General features: G+C 43.7%; 1 protein-coding gene across 13 annotated transcripts in view; it reads left to right on the top strand.

Annotated features, from left to right (window-relative positions):
• The first annotated feature begins 763 nt into the window (after positions 1–763).
• Positions 764–17,541, top strand: part of LOC129968584 (fibroin heavy chain-like) — an 80,686-nt gene continuing 63,908 nt past the window's right edge. For 4 of the 13 annotated variants that reach the window (XM_056082623.1, XM_056082616.1, XM_056082621.1 and 1 more), the window contains exons 1-2: positions 764–2,777; positions 2,982–7,499. In XM_056082623.1, the coding sequence (XP_055938598.1) occupies positions 782–2,777; positions 2,982–7,499 (6,514 nt within the window). In that variant the 5' untranslated portion in view covers positions 764–781. Of the gene's footprint in view, positions 2,928–2,981; positions 7,500–7,559; positions 8,911–17,541 lie in introns of those variants that run through there. The other 9 variants (XM_056082622.1, XM_056082618.1, XM_056082619.1 and 6 more) reach the window with 9 other exon arrangements.

Raw genomic sequence — 17,541 nt, 5'->3', positions numbered from 1 at the left:
GAGAGAGAGGTTATAACCAGAGAGGGTATAAAAACTTTTCATGATGTCATAGCATGAACTTAGTTGCAACAGATGAAATAAATGAAAAACATGTACCAAAAATATGCAAGACATAATGAATTTACTATTAAATACTATTTTAAGTCATTGTTATGAAGATTCAATAAACCGATTTTGGATACAACATGGTTATTTTGAGTATTATACTGATTTTGAGCATTACACTGATGATGTGAACTATAAGAAAACAATCCTAATCTCACAGCAGAGATATAACTAGAATGCGAATGGATCATGACAACTTTGGCAATATATGGGACCCATTGAACAATTCCTGTAGCACATTACTTTTCACTTGTAGCAAAACATTTTAGAATAGATTTTAAACCGGTTGAAAACTAATCTGCATTGAATTGAAGTATTTAAATGTAAATTATTTTTGAAAATAGCAACTGTAAAAAGAGAGATTTCAATAATTAAAACATTCAAAGTTCAATTGAAAAAAGAAGATAAAATTTTAATAGCACCTAGTATCGTGACAGAAGGAATGCGTCATAAAAATATATAAAGACAAAATGTAAAATTGCTCAGAAAACGAAAACAACAGAAAAAATGCTTCTGGCGGAATGAACAGCTGTTCAAATACAGCGACGCCTTCGATGCCTTTTAACGATCGATTTTGTCACGTTTCAAGAACATCGATCACGATTTTACTAATATAAAAAGGGTACAAATTCTCAATTAAATCACTCGTTCGAGAGACATCATCTGATATTCCAAGATGCATCAGTTTTCTCGATTAACGTTCTTTTTCTTCATTTTATTCCTTCAAGGGTTTTCGGCCCTAGGACAAAATGACGCTACAGTAGAAGTGATCTCAAACTTTATAGGGTGTTTGAAACAAAGCGGTGTGTTCTCATATGAACAAAATGAGGATCTGAACCTAGTCTTAGAAACGGCCAAAATGCAGAGAAATAAAATGGGAAACAGAGTAACAGAAAGCAAACTTAAAACAATAAGGATGGGTGTGGCTGGATCCATAGCTGAAACAGCAGTAGCTTCCCCGAATGGAGCTTCTCCGTCTTTGACAAGCAGCGTTGACAACTGTTTGACTAGCGCAATGCTCCAAGTGACTGGACAAGTAGATCAAACTTTCAGAACGGAAATGTCGCAAATCATGCAGGTAGTGTATAATGACGAAAAAAATTCTGTATCTTCATACGGATATGGCGCTGGCGCAGGAGCAGGAGCCGGTGCCGGAGCCGGAGCTGGAGCTGGATATGGAGGGGGGTACGGAATCGGTAACGGTGCTGGATCAGGCGCTGGATATGGAGCTGGAGTTGGATCAGCCGCAGGATCAGGAGCAGGTTCGGGAGCAGGAGCTGGAGCTGGATTTGGAGGTGGATACGGTGCGGGAGCTGGTGCAGGTGCTGGAGCCGGAGCTGGATTTGGAAGAGGATATGGTGCTGGTTCGGGAGCTGGCGCTGGAGCAGGTGCTGGAGTGGGATTTGGATCTGGAGCAGGAGCCGGAGCTGGGGCTGGATCAGGTGCGGGAGCCGGAAGTGGTTACGGTGCTGGTTCTGGAGCTGGATTTGGATCAGGAGCTGGATCTGGATCTGGATCAGGAGCTGGAGCTGGTTACGGATCGGGATCAGGAAGCGGTTATGGTGCTGGATCAGGTTCAGGAGCCGGAGCTGGATCGGGTGCCGGAGCGGGATCTGGATCAAGTGCTGGAGCTGGATACGGATCTGGCGCTGGATCAGGAGCTGGATCTGGATCAGGAGCGGGCGGTGGATACGGATCGGGTGCAGGAGCCGGAGCTGGGTCAGGTTCTGGAGCTGGATCAGGTGCCGGAGCAGGATACGGAGCAGGATCAGGTGCTGGATCGGGATCTGGTAGCGGTTACGGTGCTGGATCAGGTGCAGGAGCCGGAGCTGGAGCGGGATCAGGAGCTGGATACGGATCGGGTGCTGGAGCCGGAGCTGGATCAGGATCAGGAACCGGTTACGGAAGTGGTTCTGGAGCTGGATCCGGTGCTGGTGCGGGATCTGGAAGCGGTTATGGTGCTGGATCAGGTGCAGGAGCCGGAGCAGGTTCAGGTGCTGGATCGGGTGGAGGAGCCGGATATGGATCAGGTGCTGGGGCTGGATACGGATCTGGCGCTGGATCAGGTGCTGGATTCGGATCGGGTGCCGGAGCCGGAGCTGGGTCAGGTTCAGGAGCTGGTTACGGAAGTGGTTTTGGTGCTGGATCAGGTGCAGGAGCCGGAGCGGGATCAGGCGCAGGTGCGGGAGCTGGATACGGAAGCGGATTCGGTACTGGAGCTGGAGCTGGAACTGGGAGAGGTTCTGGAGCCGGTTACGGAAGTGGCTATGGAGCTGGTTCAGGTTCCGGAATTGGTATTGGTTCAGGATTAGGTGTTGGATCAGGATACGGAAGCGGTTATGGTGCCGGAGCTGGTGCTGGATCAGGTGCAGGATACGGAGCAGGTTCAGGTGCTGGAGCTGGATCGGGAGCAGGAGCTGGATATGGATCAGGTTCTGGAGCTGGATCAGGAGCTGGGGCAGGATCTGGATCAGGAGCTGGAGCTGGTTACGGATCGGGATCAGGAAGCGGTTATGGAGCTGGATCAGGTTCAGGAGCCGGAGCTGGTTCAGGTGCTGGAGCTGGATCGGGTGCAGGAGCGGGATCTGGCTCAGGTGCTGGAGCTGGATCGGGTGCAGGAGCAGGATCTGGCTCAGGTGCTGGAGCTGGATACGGATCTGGCGCTGGATCAGGTGCTGGATACGGATCGGGAGCCGGAGCCGGAGTTGGGTCAGGTTCAGGAGTCGGTTACGGAAGTGGTTCTGGAGCTGGATCCGGTGCTGGAGCGGGATCTGGAAGCGGTTATGGTGCTGGATCTGGCGCAGGAGCAGGAGCTGGTTCAGGTGCTGGAGCTGGATACGGATCTGGCGCTGGATACGGATCTGGCGCTGGATCAGGTGCTGGAGCGGGAGCTGGATTCGGATCGGGTGCCGGAGCCGGAGCTGGGTCAGGTTCAGGAGCTGGTTACGGAAGTGGTTTTGGTGCTGGATCAGGTGCAGGAGCCGGAGCTGGATACGGAAGAGGATTCGGTACTGGAGCCGGATATGGCGCTGGATCAGGTGCGGGAGCTGGAGCTGGAACTGGGAGAGGTTCTGGAGCCGGTTACGGAAGTGGCTATGGAGCTGGTTCAGGTTCCGGAATTGGTATTGGTTCAGGATTAGGTGCTGGATCGGGATACGGAAGCGGTTATGGTGCCGGAGCTGGTGCTGGATCAGGTTCAGGATACGGAGCAGGTTCAGGTGCTGGAGCTGGATCGGGAGCAGGAGCTGGATATGGATCAGGTTCTGGAGCTGGATCAGGAGCTGGCGCAGGATCTGGATCAGGAGCTGGAGCTGGTTACGGATCGGGATCAGGAAGCGCTTATGGAGCTGGATCAGGTTCAGGAGCCGGAGCTGGTTCAGGTGCTGGAGCTGGATCGGGTGCAGGAGCGGGATCTGGCTCAGGTGCTGGAGCTGGATCGGGTGCAGGAGCAGGATCTGGCTCAGGTGCTGGAACTGGATACGGATCTGGCGCTGGATCAGGTGCTGGATACGGATCGGGAGCCGGGGCCGGAGCTGGGTCAAGTTCAGGAGCCGGTTACGGAAGTGGTTCTGGAGCTGGATCCGGTGCTGGAGCGGGATCTGGAAGTGGTTATGGTGCTGGATCTGGCGCAGGAGCAGGAGCTGGTTCAGGTGCTGGATCGGGTGCAGGAGCCGGATATGGATCAGGTGCTGGAGCTGGATACGGATCTGGCGCTGGATCAGGTGCTGGAGCGGGAGCTGGTTTCGGATCGGGTGCCGGAGCCGGAGCTGGGTCAGGTTCAGGAGCTGGTTACGGAAGTGGTTTTGGTGCTGGATCAGGTTCCGGAATTGGTATTGGTTCAGGATTAGGTGCTGGATCGGGATACGGAAGCGGTTATGGTGCCGGAGCTGGTGCTGGATCAGGTGCAGGATACGGAGCAGGTTCAGGTGCTGGAGCTGGATCGGGAGCAGGAGCTGGATATGGATCAGGTTCTGGAGCTGGATCAGGAGCTGGCGCAGGATCTGGATCAGGATCTGGAGCTGGTTACGGATCGGGATCAGGAAGCGGTTATGGAGCTGGATCAGGTTCAGGAGCCGGAGCTGGTTCAGGTGCTGGAGCTGGATCGGGTGCAGGAGCGGGATCTGGCTCAGGTGCTGGAGCTGGATCGGGTGCAGGAGCAGGATCTGGCTCAGGTGCTGGAGCTGGATACGGATCTGGCGCTGGATCAGGTGCTGGATACGGATCGGGAGCCGGGGCCGGAGCTGGGTCAGGTTCAGGAGCCGGTTACGGAAGTGGTTCTGGAGCTGGATCCGGTGCTGGAGCGGGATCTGGAAGCGGTTATGGTGCTGGATCTGGCGCAGGAGCAGGAGCTGGTTCAGGTGCTGGATCGGGTGCAGGAGCCGGATATGGATCAGGTGCTGGAGCTGGATACGGATCTGGCGCTGGATCAGGTGCTGGAGCGGGAGCTGGATACGGATCTGGTGCAGGAGCTGGAGCTGGGTCAGGTTCAGGAGCTGGTTACGGAAGTGGTTCTGGTGCTGGATCAGGTGCAGGATCGGGATACGGAAGCGGTTATGGTGCCGGAGCCGGAGTTGGATCAGGTGCAGGATACGGAGCAGGATCAGGTGTAGGCTACGGAGCAGGATTAGGTGCTGGAGCTGGATCGGGAGCAGGAGCTAGATATGGTTCAGGAGCTGGAGCTGGTTATGGATTGGGTGCCGGAGCGGGATCAGGAAGTGGATATGGTGTTGGAGCCGGCACGGGATCAGGTGCAGGAGCCGGAGCTGGATCAGGCGCAGGAGCTGGAGCTGGATACGGAACAGGATTTGGCACTGGATCAGGTGCTGGTTCAGGATCCGGAACAGGAGCTGGTTCAGGATCAGGTGCTGGATTGGGATATGGAAGCGGTTATGGTGCTGGAACAGGTGCTGGAGCTGGATATGGAAGAGGATTAGGTGCTGCAGCCGGATATGGCACTGGATCAGGTGCAGGTGCCGGAGCTGGTTCAGGTGCTGGAGCTGGATCGGGAGCAGGATCCGGATCTGGGTCGGGTGCTGGTGCTGGATACGGATCTGGCGCAGGATCAGGAGCTGGAGCTGGATCTGGATCAGGATCAGGAGCGGGAGCAGGAGCCGGAGCTGGGTCAGGTTCTGGAGCCGGTAACGGAAGTGGTTCTGGAGCTGGATCAGGTGCCGGAGCGGGAACTGGAAGTGGATATGGTACTGGAGCTGGCGCTGGATCAGGTGCAGGGGCAGGAGCTGGATCGGGCGTAGGTGCGGGAGCTGGATCAGGTTCTGGAGCCGGTTTCGGAAGTGGCTATGGTGCTGGTTCAGGATACGGAATTGGTGTTGGTTCAGGATCAGGTGCTGGAGCTGGATACGGAAGAGGATTAGGTGCTGGAGCCGGATATGGAGCTGGATCAGGTGCAGGATCGGGATCTGGTAGCGGTTACGGAGCGGGATCAGGTGCAGGAGCCGGAGCAGGTTCAGGTGCTGGAGCTGGATCGGGTGCAGGAGCGGGATCTGGATCAGGTGCTGGATACGGATCGGGAGCCGGAGCCGGAGCTGGGTCAGGTTCAGGAGCCGGTTACGGAAGTGGTTCTGGAGCTGGATCCGGTGCTGGAGCGGGATCTGGAAGCGGTTATGGTGCTGGATCTGGTGCAGGAGCAGGAGCTGGTTCAGGTGCTGGATCGGGTGCAGGAGCCGGATATGGATCAGGTGCTGGTGCTGGATACGGATCTGGAGCTGGATCAGGTGCTGGAGCGGGAGCTGGATACGGATCGGGTGCAGGAGCTGGAGCTGGGTCAGGTTCAGGAGCTGGTTACGGAAGTGGTTCTGGTGCTGGATCAGGTGCAGGATCGGGATACGGAAGCGGTTATGGTGCCGGAGCCGGTGTTGGATCAGGTGCAGGATACGGAGCAGGATCAGGTGTAGGCTACGGAGCAGGATCAGGTGCTGGAGCTGGATCGGGAGCAGGAGCTGGATATGGATCAGGAGCTGGAGATGGTTACGGATTGGGTGCCGGGGCGGGATCAGGAAGTGGATATGGTGTTGGAGCCGGCACGGGATCAGGTGCAGGAGCCGGAGCTGGATCAGGCGCAGGAGCTGGAGCTGGATACGGTACAGGATTTGGCACTGGAGCCGGATATGGCACTGGATCAGGAGCTGGATCAGGTGTAGGTGCCGGAGCTGGTTCAGGTGCTGGAGCTGGATCGGGAGCAGGAGCCGGATCTGGGTCGGGTGCTGGTGCTGGATACGGATATGGCGCTGGAGCTGGATACGGATCGGGTGCCGGAGCTGGATCTGGATCAGGAGCCGGAGCTGGAGCTGGATACGGATTTGGCGCTGGATCAGGTGCAGGAGCGGGCGCTGGATCAGGTGCAGGAGCCGGAGCTGGATCAGGTGCTGGAGCTGGATACGGATTTGGCGCTGGATCAGGAACTGGAGCTGGATCTGGATCAGGAGCGGGCGCTGGATACGGATCGGGTGCAGGAGCCGGAGCTGGGTCAGGTTCTGGAACCGGTTACGGAAGTGGTTCTGGAGCTGGATCAGGTGCCGGAGCTGGATACGGAAGCGGTTATGGTGCCGGAGCCGGTGCTGGATCTGGTGCAGGATACGGAGCAGGATCAGGTGCAGGCTACGGAGCAGGATTAGGTGCTGGAGCTGGATCGGGAGCAGGAGCTGGTGCTGGATCAGGTGCTGGAGCGGGAGCTGGATCTGGATCAGGTGCTGGAGCGGGAGCTGGATCTGGATCAGGGGCGGGATCTGGATACGGATCAGGTGCCGGTACTGGAGCTGGGTCTGGTTACGGAAGTGGCTATGGAGTTGGTTCAGGTGCTGGAGCTGGATCTGGCGCTGGAGCAGGATCTGGATATGGATCGGGTGCCGGTGCCGATGCAGGGTCTGGTTCTGGAGCCGGTTACGGAAGCGGCTATGGTGCTGGTTCTGGAGTTGGATCAGGTGCAGTAGCAGGATCTGGATCAGGTGCGGGAGCTGGAGCAGGTTATGGTGCGGGATCAGGTGCTGGAGCCGGAGCAGGATCTGGAAGCGGTTATGGTGCTGGAGCTGGAGCAGGTTATGGTGCGGGATCAGGTGCTGGAGCCGGAGCAGGATCTGGAAGCGGTTATGGTGCTGGAGCTGGAGCAGGTTATGGTGCGGGATCAGGTGCTGGAGCCGGAGCGGGATCTGGAAGCGGTTATGGTGCTGGAGCTGGCGCTGGATCAGGTGCAGGAGCAGGATCTGGATCAGGCGCTGGAGCTGGAGCAGGTTATGGTGCGGGATCAGGTGCTGGAGCCGGAGCGGGATCTGGAAGCGGTTATGGTGCTGGAGCTGGCGCTGGATCAGGTGCAGGAGCAGGATCTGGATCAGGCGCTGGATCAGGTGCGGGAGCTGGAGCAGGTTATGGTGCGGGATCAGGTGCAGGAGCAGGATCTGGATCAGGTGCGGGAGCTGGAGCAGGTTATGGTACGGGATCAGGTGCTGGAGCCGGAGCTGGATATGGTGGAGGGTTTGGTGCTGGTTCAGGATCTGGATCGGGTGCTGGTGCTGGTGTGGGATCTGGAAGTGGTTATGGCACTGGAGCCGGATCTGGAGCAGGAGCTGGATCTGGTGCAGGTGCTGGATCTGGGGCAGGAGCCGGAGCTGGATCTGGTGCAGGAGCCGGAGTTGGATCAGGTTCTGGAGCCGGTTATGGAAGTGGCTATGGTGCTGGGTCTGGAGCTGGATCAAGTGCTGGAGCGGGATCTGGAAGCGGTTATGGAACTGGAGCGGGAACTGGCTCTGGATCAGGTGTTGGTTTTGGAGCCGGATACGGAGGAGGTTACGGTGCTGGTTTCGGAGCTGGAAGCGGCGTCGGATATGGTGCTGGCGCAGGAGCTGGTGCAGGAACTGGTAATGTCATTGGAGATGCCTTTGCTCAAGAGTTTACCAAGAATTTACTATCCTCGGGTGTTTTAACCTCTGAAACTGTAACTTCCTCTTCTGCTCAAGCGACTGCATCCTCAATGGCTGCTACTGCAGCTCAAAGCTTGGGCTTGGATGCTAATACGGCTAACTACTTGTCTAACGAAATGGCCAGAATGGCTGCTTCCATGGCACAGAGTGCTAGAGACCAGGCTGCTTTTGTTCAGGCTCTGTCGTATAACATGGGAAAACTTCTTGCGGAATCTGGTGCAATTAATGAAAGTACAGCGTCATCTGCTGCCTCAAGCGCCTCTTCTTCGGTAACCCAAACTATAAGAACTTACGGTCTTGGAGGAGGAGCTGGATACGGTGGCGCAGCGGCAGCTGGCGCTGGTGCATCAGCTGCGGCTGGAGCTTCAGCATCTTCAAGTGTCTCGTCTTCTAGTGGAGTTGGTACTGCAAATTACGGTGGATATGGATATGGAACGGCAGGTGCAGCAACAGAAGCCGGTGCGTATAGTAGTGCACTGAGTGGTCTGGCATCCCCTGAAGCGGTAAATAGAATAGTGTCTAACATTGGACCTATTGTATCTGGTGGTTCGTCCGCTCTATCCGATGTAGCATCAAATATTATCTCCCAAGTTAGCGCTTCTGCTTATGGTGCCTCTGCTAATGACGTTGTAATCCAAGGTTTGCTGGAATTGATTTCTATTCTTGTTCATATAATAAATAATTGCTCCATTGGTCCTGTTAACCCAAATGGAGCTGATGCATCTCTGGCTACTGTCAGACAGGCAATGGCGCCTATTCTTGGTTAAATCAGATAAATGCCTCTTACTAAATAAAATCACAATGTTCTTCGGAAAATTGTTAACCGTTTTATCATTACATTTATTAAATGCAAATAAATTTCTTATGCCAAAAACCTTTTGTTTTTGTGTGAATTTTTAGTACATTTAAAACAATTTTACTTTATCTATCTTTTTATTTTAGTGTCCAGGGAAAAGATTTCTTTTCAGCTGAATTCTTTGTCACTTCCATGGATTCTATCTTTCTTTTGCATTTCTTTCATGTAATTTATTTTTTTGCTGAAAACTTACATCTCAGTTTTACAGAATATATTTTTCACAGGATCATTTTAAAAATATAAAACAAAAATGTAAATAAATTCTAGATGTTCGTCGGACTCTTTTGAAGAATTTGTATCGTAGAATATATTTGTTCTTAAAAAAGTATATTATCAGAAACTGGTTCATGCATGAGAAATTTTGTGCTCATTTTGGCATAATCAGCCAATATTACAAGATCCATTAGAGCTATCTAGGTAATATCACATGTTATAGTTATAATACGTTGTTTTGCATCGAACTGAGAACGCACTGCTGTGTAAGCGTCAAAGGAATAAAAAGGAAAAAATCGGGCAAAAGATTTGAAAAATTTGAGATTTATTTGCCCGTTTAACTATCAGTGCAGAGGTTTGCGATTCTGAGTGAATTCATATATTCCGGAAGAATTATATTTAAAATACCTGTGATCAGACGGATTATCATTTTCAGAAAGTGAGGGCTAAAAATATGAGAGTTTGATTAGCTGAAATTTCTAAAATTATTAAGCTGAAGATAATCTGTCGGCCTGCAAAGGATGTATTCATTTTTTTAAACATTCTAAACATCTGGTTGGTTCATATCAACAAATCTATTTCTTTTATGAAATTTCCCTAATATAGATATTTTTCGAGTTTTCTAATTCCCAATTTTTTCCCCCTTTAAATGAACAATGACCGTTTTCGAATCAGTTTATTTAAAATCTTTTTAATGAAAAATATATGTAATTCCTATGACACATTTATTTAATCATTTATTGATCACGATTCTTCGACATAAAAACAATAAGACGAAAGTCCTTTTTAAATCCTGAAATAAAGCTTAAATGAATGGACGTTCATTTCTTCATGTCAAAATTTTATCCAAAATACTTCCAGTTGAAATTGTCTTTTTTTTTTCTGTAATTGCTTTTTCGTTTCAAATTTATCATGCAAATGGAAACAATTCAGATAGAAATGAGTTCCATTCCGAAATTTCTTACTTTCAATTTTTCACTAATCTACGCAAAATACATTTAACAACACGCATCTGAATTCTCTAACTGTACTCGCGTAATATAATAAGTGATGCACTTGCGTAATGTATAAGTGATGCACTTCGTTCCGTAAAATATATCAACATCATATCAATATTATATTGAATTATGTCGATATCCTTCACTATTTTGAATAAAATTTCCAGCATGTTTATAATTCTTGACTTGCAAACTCTAATTGCTCTGTTTGCAAGGACAGATTAAACTTATTAAGAGCGGAAAGGTGACACAGCTATTCTTTCAAGACATCTGAAAGGATGTATGCATAAAGTATGCATTTCAGATGTGTAGATGAGAAGGTGGTTTTTTCTCGTCGTCCTGGTGGGTGCAGAAATGTTGTGACGGTCCCTACCTTCTATCAATGCAGGAAAGTGCCTTTTACGAGAGAAGTTATTTAGAGGCTAGTAATGGTCATTAGGATTGAACCATAGTTCTCGCATATGATGTCGCCACGTGCATTCATTCGGATTTATCATAGTGTCTCAAAGCGGGTCAGAATAATCGAGTGTGATATGTGTGTGATTTTTCAGCTATGAAATTTAGACTTTTAATCACAGTAACTATATTTTTATAAATGAAAACATTTGGAATTCAGTAATTAAAAATTTTTGTTATACATATATATAAATATAACATTTCATTGTCTCAAAAAGTAATGCTCATTACCTAGAAAAATTTATTTTTATTTAACTATTCAATAAATAGCAATTTTTATCAAATATTTACAAAATTTAAAATAGAAGTTCATGTGATTCGAAATAAGAAAATATAACAAAGGAAAATAATAATAATAATAAAAGAAATACACACTGCAACGAATATTAAATATTCATAATAACATTGAAAATACTTTGAGCTTTAATTACAACAATGGAAATATGTTACTGCATATTCTTAAACACATCTTTAAAAGTCAGTTATAACTACACATAAATATTTAAGCATTTGTTTTGAAAAGAATAAATATTTTAAAAATTTAAATACTGTAAAATTCCGTTTTGTTTTATCTCTGAAAAACGCAATACACAAACGCTGCTTATTCCTTTATTTAAAAATTACACTGGGAGACATTCTCGCAATCCAAAATATACTCACAAAATTTGGTAGTTAAGAGTGAAACTGGATGTCCTATATTGCGCCAACACATTCGCACATTTTCTTTTAGTATTAGTAGAGTCAAATCTGCTTTCACGACGTTGATTCATTAGAATTAATGGTTAAAAAAATTTCAATTAAATATTCTAGGTAATTTGGTCATAATGGCTTTCTTAACATTTTTTTTCTAATATTGATGGACTAATATTAATCTTAATAATTTTGAGCCCTTATATAGTTCTGTTCATTAAATTACATATTTCCTTAGTTTTCTAATGAAATTCCTCCAATTATATCAATGGGAAAAGCATCAAAAGTTAAAAATGTGGACACAGAAAAAAAATGCCCTCATCTGCTTGATTCTCAAGTTGAAACTTAACAAAATCGGCGACGGCTTTGCATTTCCCCCCCCCCCTTTTTTTTTTCAAATTCTTTGAAAACAAGCAACGTATAAAAATAATTCAAAACTGTCACAAACATTCGTTAGTTTTATATTCTGAAGAAATATGAGATTTTAAATGAATAGTTTAATTTCAGAAAATTTGAAAATAGCATTGGAAAAAATATACTTTCCCAACTATTTTAAAAACGGAATCAACCTTAAAACAAAACAAAATAAATAAATATAAATATTTTTTTCGACTACGAAAATTTTTTCAGAAAGAAAGGCATAAAGATTACTTATCTTCGGCAGCTGCACCCTGAAAAATATTACGGATCCCATCATCTTCAGGAGAGTAATTTTCATGAAAAAATTTACCATTGAGCGTTCCTTTTTGTCGCTCTTATTTCGAAGACCGTTTGTTACCCGATTTTGGTATATTCGGACATTTTATATTAATTTCAGATATTTCACAGTCATGTGTCTCTAAATGTAATCAATGTGAAAGCATTCATGAAAAACGATGCATTCAATTTTTTTTATCGAATTGCCTAGATGGCCAGTAATACTAAATTAATGAATGCATGCTTATGGCGGCTATATAAAATGAATGTAGAAACTGAATTTAAACTATTTTATAAAATAAGCTTCATAGAAATGTAGAATAATTAATAAAAAAGTATTCGATATTTTCTCCAACAATCGATCTCTCTCTGTGTGTGTGTAGTTACTTATTTAAAAATATTTTAAATAACGATTGTACCAACGAACTGGAATTCAGATAGGTTTCGAATCTGAGGCGAATATGAGATCGTGCACTATTACAATTGATCCGTAGTAAATTTTTTTAGTAGAAGATATATATAAGGTAGAATAGATAGATTATGTTCTTTTAAAGAAAACAGGAATAAAATTTTATTAATCCGTGCACAAACTTATTTATTCCTCGAATGTTTAGTAAGATATTAAAGAATCGCAAACGTGAAAAATAAACTAGTTAAACGTTAGATGAACTTATTCCCCCCCCCCCCCTCCATTAAACGTTAGATGAACTTATTAACCTTTTGAACCCCCATGAACTTATTTATGTATGAGTTCTTGAACTTAAAAACCAATCATTTTACTGAAAAACAGTTAGATCTTGAATTTGAAATGTCACTATTCATGTTTAGGAACATGTTCTTATCATTAAGTGATTTTTTTTTTATATCTCGAAGCTACTGCAAACAATTCCACCTTCCAAGCCACCCTGAATTTTTTCTCCAAATGTAGTCATTATTTTCTTTAATGCTATATATAAGAATATTCTATGAATAACTATATTTAATCATCTTTTTATGAAGAAATTTTTATAATCAGTCCAATCAAAATTTAGATGTACTTCCAATTATATAATTTTAAAAAAGTTATAGAGAAGAAAAAAAATTAAATTCCTCGACTGCAAAATTATCATACTAAATAAGGATTTTAAAAAGTAGGGACTCATTTATTTAACAAGTTTAATGTATACTTGGGAATGCTCTTTTACTGTAGCTAAAAAGCTACTTCATCACATACTTTTATTTTTTGAAAAATTCCATTAGTGAAATAATCGAAGCCAAATGAATTAGATTGCAAAAAACAGTTATTTTACCGTTAAATAAACCTAATATGAAGTTAAACAATTTTCTCAGCCAGGTGATTTCTAGTGCATTCACTAAATTTAGCTACATAAAAGTATGTATTCTGTTTTGAAAACATGTTGTAAAAGAATGTTGACAATAGTTGCTTACATTTTGTTATATTTATTTAACCATTAAACATATTTTCGATAGAGATTATCATAGTGAAATAAACATATTAAATTAAAAATACTTGCAAATTCTTTACAAAGTAAGTAACAACTGGGTGAATAAAATAGCAGTAATCTTCCGAATTTTTAAGTGAATTAGCGGAAATTTCCTTCATTTTTCGAAATCATTTAATCGTTTTATCTTATTAATTTAAAACAGAGCATAAATTTCTTCCATCTAAAAGGTTAAAATGGCTAAGAAAAAAAGACAAACTGTTTTTTTAGTAATTTTATTAATGGAATACCACGCTCGTAAATTTTAATCAGTTAATTCATATATTCGAAAAATTCAAAATAGAGTCATTAAAAAAATCGCAAAGAAAATTTAAGTTATTCCTCCAACCTTTAATAACATGCATTTCAGAAAATTACTAAGCCAGACACATTATTATATATTTTATACTTATTCTCAAAACAAAATTTTCTTTCAAATATTTAAACACTTAAAAACACTAAAAAAATTAAAATTTTAAAAATATCACATTCCGTTTCTTTTTGAGGGGATATCTTTGTCTTATTAAAATAGTTGAGAAAGCAGATTTTCATGCTTCGACACTACAGTAAAGAAAAATGCCTTTCCTAAAAGTCGAAGAAGAATTTCCGTCGCAGACAAAACTCAATTAAAAAATTTCTTCCAAAATTAAAGTCTTTAGGAAGATTAAAAGAAATAAACAGCTATGTTGAACTGTTAAACGACGTCAATACAAATGTATGAGAACCATCCTAAAGCCATATATATATATATATATATATATATATATATATATATATATATATATATATATATATATATATATATATATATATATATATATATATATATATATATAGAGGTATGTTAACCCTGGCTCGAAAAACATGCCTCTACTAATCGGATTATATATCAAATTAAATATCTCTCACGGGCCCTAGGGGAAAGTCCGGTTGAGATTAATGCGTAGAGATGGCTCATATTAAGAGAATCACACACTAATTTAACATAAACAAATTTAATGAACTGGACGAACGGCTGGGCCGCTTTACATCGAGGAACGCTAGTACAGTACCGAACACAGTTCTTAGAGCGGGAATCAGATAGCTTCTTATTGGCTGTTGAGAGACGACGCGAGCGCCGTTAGGATGACACTCCGTACCGCGAACGCCGCTAGGATGACGCTCCATACCGTTAACGCCGCCAGGGGGACGCTCCGTACACTACAATCGGCCGTCCTGATGATCTTGACGTCCTCGTCAATCTGAGAAAGAATCTGAAAAAACTCAAAAAAGAAAATTTTAGATTTTTGCAAACATTTTACATTTTATAAAGTAGATGCTTTATGCAGTTGTAGACCAAGGCTTCATATAATCTACTGCTGTAGAGGTATGGTTGGGGCCTTCGTGGATTCCCACTTTCTCCACTAGGTACCTCTCGTGTGGCTTCTTCGCTGTGATGCGATAGGGACCATGGAACTTCGGGCGAAGCTTCAAACCACTGCCGAATTGGGTCCTCTGTATGGCCACTAAGTCACCTGGATTATATTGAGTAGCTTTCTTCCTGCGCTTGTTGTAAGCTCTTTTATTCTCTTCTTGGAGGCGCAAGATATTCTGTCGCGCTTCTTCGCGGATGTCCTCGCGGTTGTCGATGACCATTTGCTCATATTCTTCCTGTAGGATATCGAGAATTTTCTGGTCATTTTTATGCCTCATTTGCACACCGATCATGAGTTCGAAAGGAGTAAATTTTGTACTCCGTGAAGCAGTAGAGTTAAATACACGTTGTGCTGCTTGAACATGAGTGTACCATTTCGTGGGATCATTGATGGACAGTTTAGCAAGCAGGGGGATAAGAGTTCCATGAACCCTTTCCACTTGTCCATTTCCTCGAGGTATTCCTGTGGTGATTTGAATGTGATTAATATTTTGATTCGCGCAATAGTTTGTAAATTCCTTGGAGGTAAATGCGGAACCTTTATCCGTGATGATGCGCATAGGATTTCCGAACACTGCTTCCTGCAATTGCAGTTTCGTAATTGCATCATTTGCAGTTACACCTTTAACAGGATATAACCAAACAAACTTTGAGAATGCATCTATTATAGTAAGAATATGATTATAATTTTTATTGGTTGACACTAAGGGTCCAATAAAGTTAACATGGTAAGTACTTAGAGGAAAGTTTTCCTTCGGAATAGGATGTAAGAACCCTTCAGGTTTACCACGCTTCCGGTTGATTAGGATGCATTCGACACAGTTCTGTATTACCGATTCAATACTTTTTTGCATATTCGGGAAAAAATAGTCACGTTCAATAATGTTTTTAGTTTTCTCCACGGCGAAGTGCCCTTTTGAATGCGCGTTCTTAATTATTTCGTGTTTCATTAGATCAGGTATTACAAGCAAACGACGGTAGTCCTGACATTTATACATAATGTTATTTTGTACCACGAAATCAACTTGGTTGTTATCTTTACATAATTCTTTCAATTTTTTTATGTATTCATCTTACATCTGTGCCGCTTGCACTCGCGCTGTTAAATCATCACAAAGTGCAGTCATGACTGTTGGGTATCTACTAAGTGAATCAACGTGACGCATTTGACTACCTGAGCGATGTACTATCTCATAATCGAAATCTTCGAGGAATAAAACCCAACGCGCTATTTTAGGAATTAATTCTTTTTTAGTAATAGTCTGTTTGAACGCAGAGCAGTCAGTGACAATTTTAATTTTAGTTCCTAAAATGTAAGTACGGAATTTCGTTAATGCTTTAATAACAGCTAAAACTTCTAGTTCATAGCTCGATAGATTTTCTTCCTGAGGTGTTGTTTTTTTACTCATATAAGCTATGGGATGTAAATTATCATCGTCGTCAGCTTGAAGAAGGATTCCACCGTAACCTAATTTGGAAGCATCTGTATGGAGTTCCAGTTTGGAACCTGGTTTGTACAGATGTAAAACTGGATCTTGCGATAATGCTCTTTTAAGGGTCTCAAACGCTTTTATTTGAGAGGGACCGAATTCAAATTTTACACCATTTCTAAGTAAATCGCTTAGAGGTCTAGCTATTAAAGCATAATCTTTAATGTACTTCCGAAAATATCCCGTTAAACCCAAGAAACTTTGGATTTGTTTTTCATTACGTGGTTGTGGAAAATTTAGTACGGCTGAAGTTTTTTCAGTTGATGGCCTAATTTGTCCATTTTCGATAACTTGACCAAGAAAGTTAATTTTTTCTTTCAGAAACTGACACTTTTTTATATTTAACTGTAGGCCAAATTCAGAGGCTAAGTGTAAAACGCGTTCCAATTTTTGAATACCTTCAGAAATGGTTTGAGAGGGGATAATAATATCATCCAAGTAAACAATTAAAGTTCCGTCATGTATTAATTCTTGAAAAATTACTTGAATGTAACGTTGAAACATAGCAGGTGCATTCGTAAGTCCGAAACAACATTTTTTAAACTGGAATAATCCTTCATGGCTAATAAAAGCCGTGTACTTTCTGCTGCCAGGAGTCAAATCAATATGAAAGTAAGCATTTTTGAGATCCAATGTGGAGAAAATTTTGCCTGAGTGTAACTTATCAAAAATATCTTCTATATTTGGTAGAGGAAATTTATCTTTGATTGTTTTTTTGTTCAAAGAACGGAAATCAATACACAGTCTGGGTTCGCGATTTTTACGTTTCACTAAGACAATTGGAGACGCATAATCAGAATAGCTTTTTTCGATGATACCCTGGGCAAGCCATTCCTCGATTTGTTTTGTAACTTGTTGTTTTTCTATGGGAGCAAGTCTACGAACCGGTGAAGTCACAGGGATGTCATCAGTTAAAATAATAGACATTTGCAAATCTGTAGTTCGGATTTTATTTGGAGAGTAATTTGAAATTAAATTAATTACACGATGTTTCAATTTTTTATCAGATAAATACCCTATATCAAAATCATTTTCAGAATAAACATTTAAAACATTTGTGCATACTTCCTTCACTAACCATTCAGAATTCACATCAGAAAAACTCTGTTCAAAACAAGTATCAGTTATTAAATTAACATCAACAGATTTATCTTTATTCAAAGATATATCATCACTCTGTAAATAAAATTCAGAGTCAGCATTTATTTTCG

The sequence above is a fragment of the Argiope bruennichi genome, chromosome 5, assembly GCF_947563725.1.
Source record: "Argiope bruennichi chromosome 5, qqArgBrue1.1, whole genome shotgun sequence".
NCBI classification, from domain to species: domain Eukaryota; kingdom Metazoa; phylum Arthropoda; class Arachnida; order Araneae; family Araneidae; genus Argiope; species Argiope bruennichi.
The sequence above is the reverse complement of the archived record's forward strand: the minus strand, read 5'-3'. Positions and strand labels throughout refer to the sequence as shown.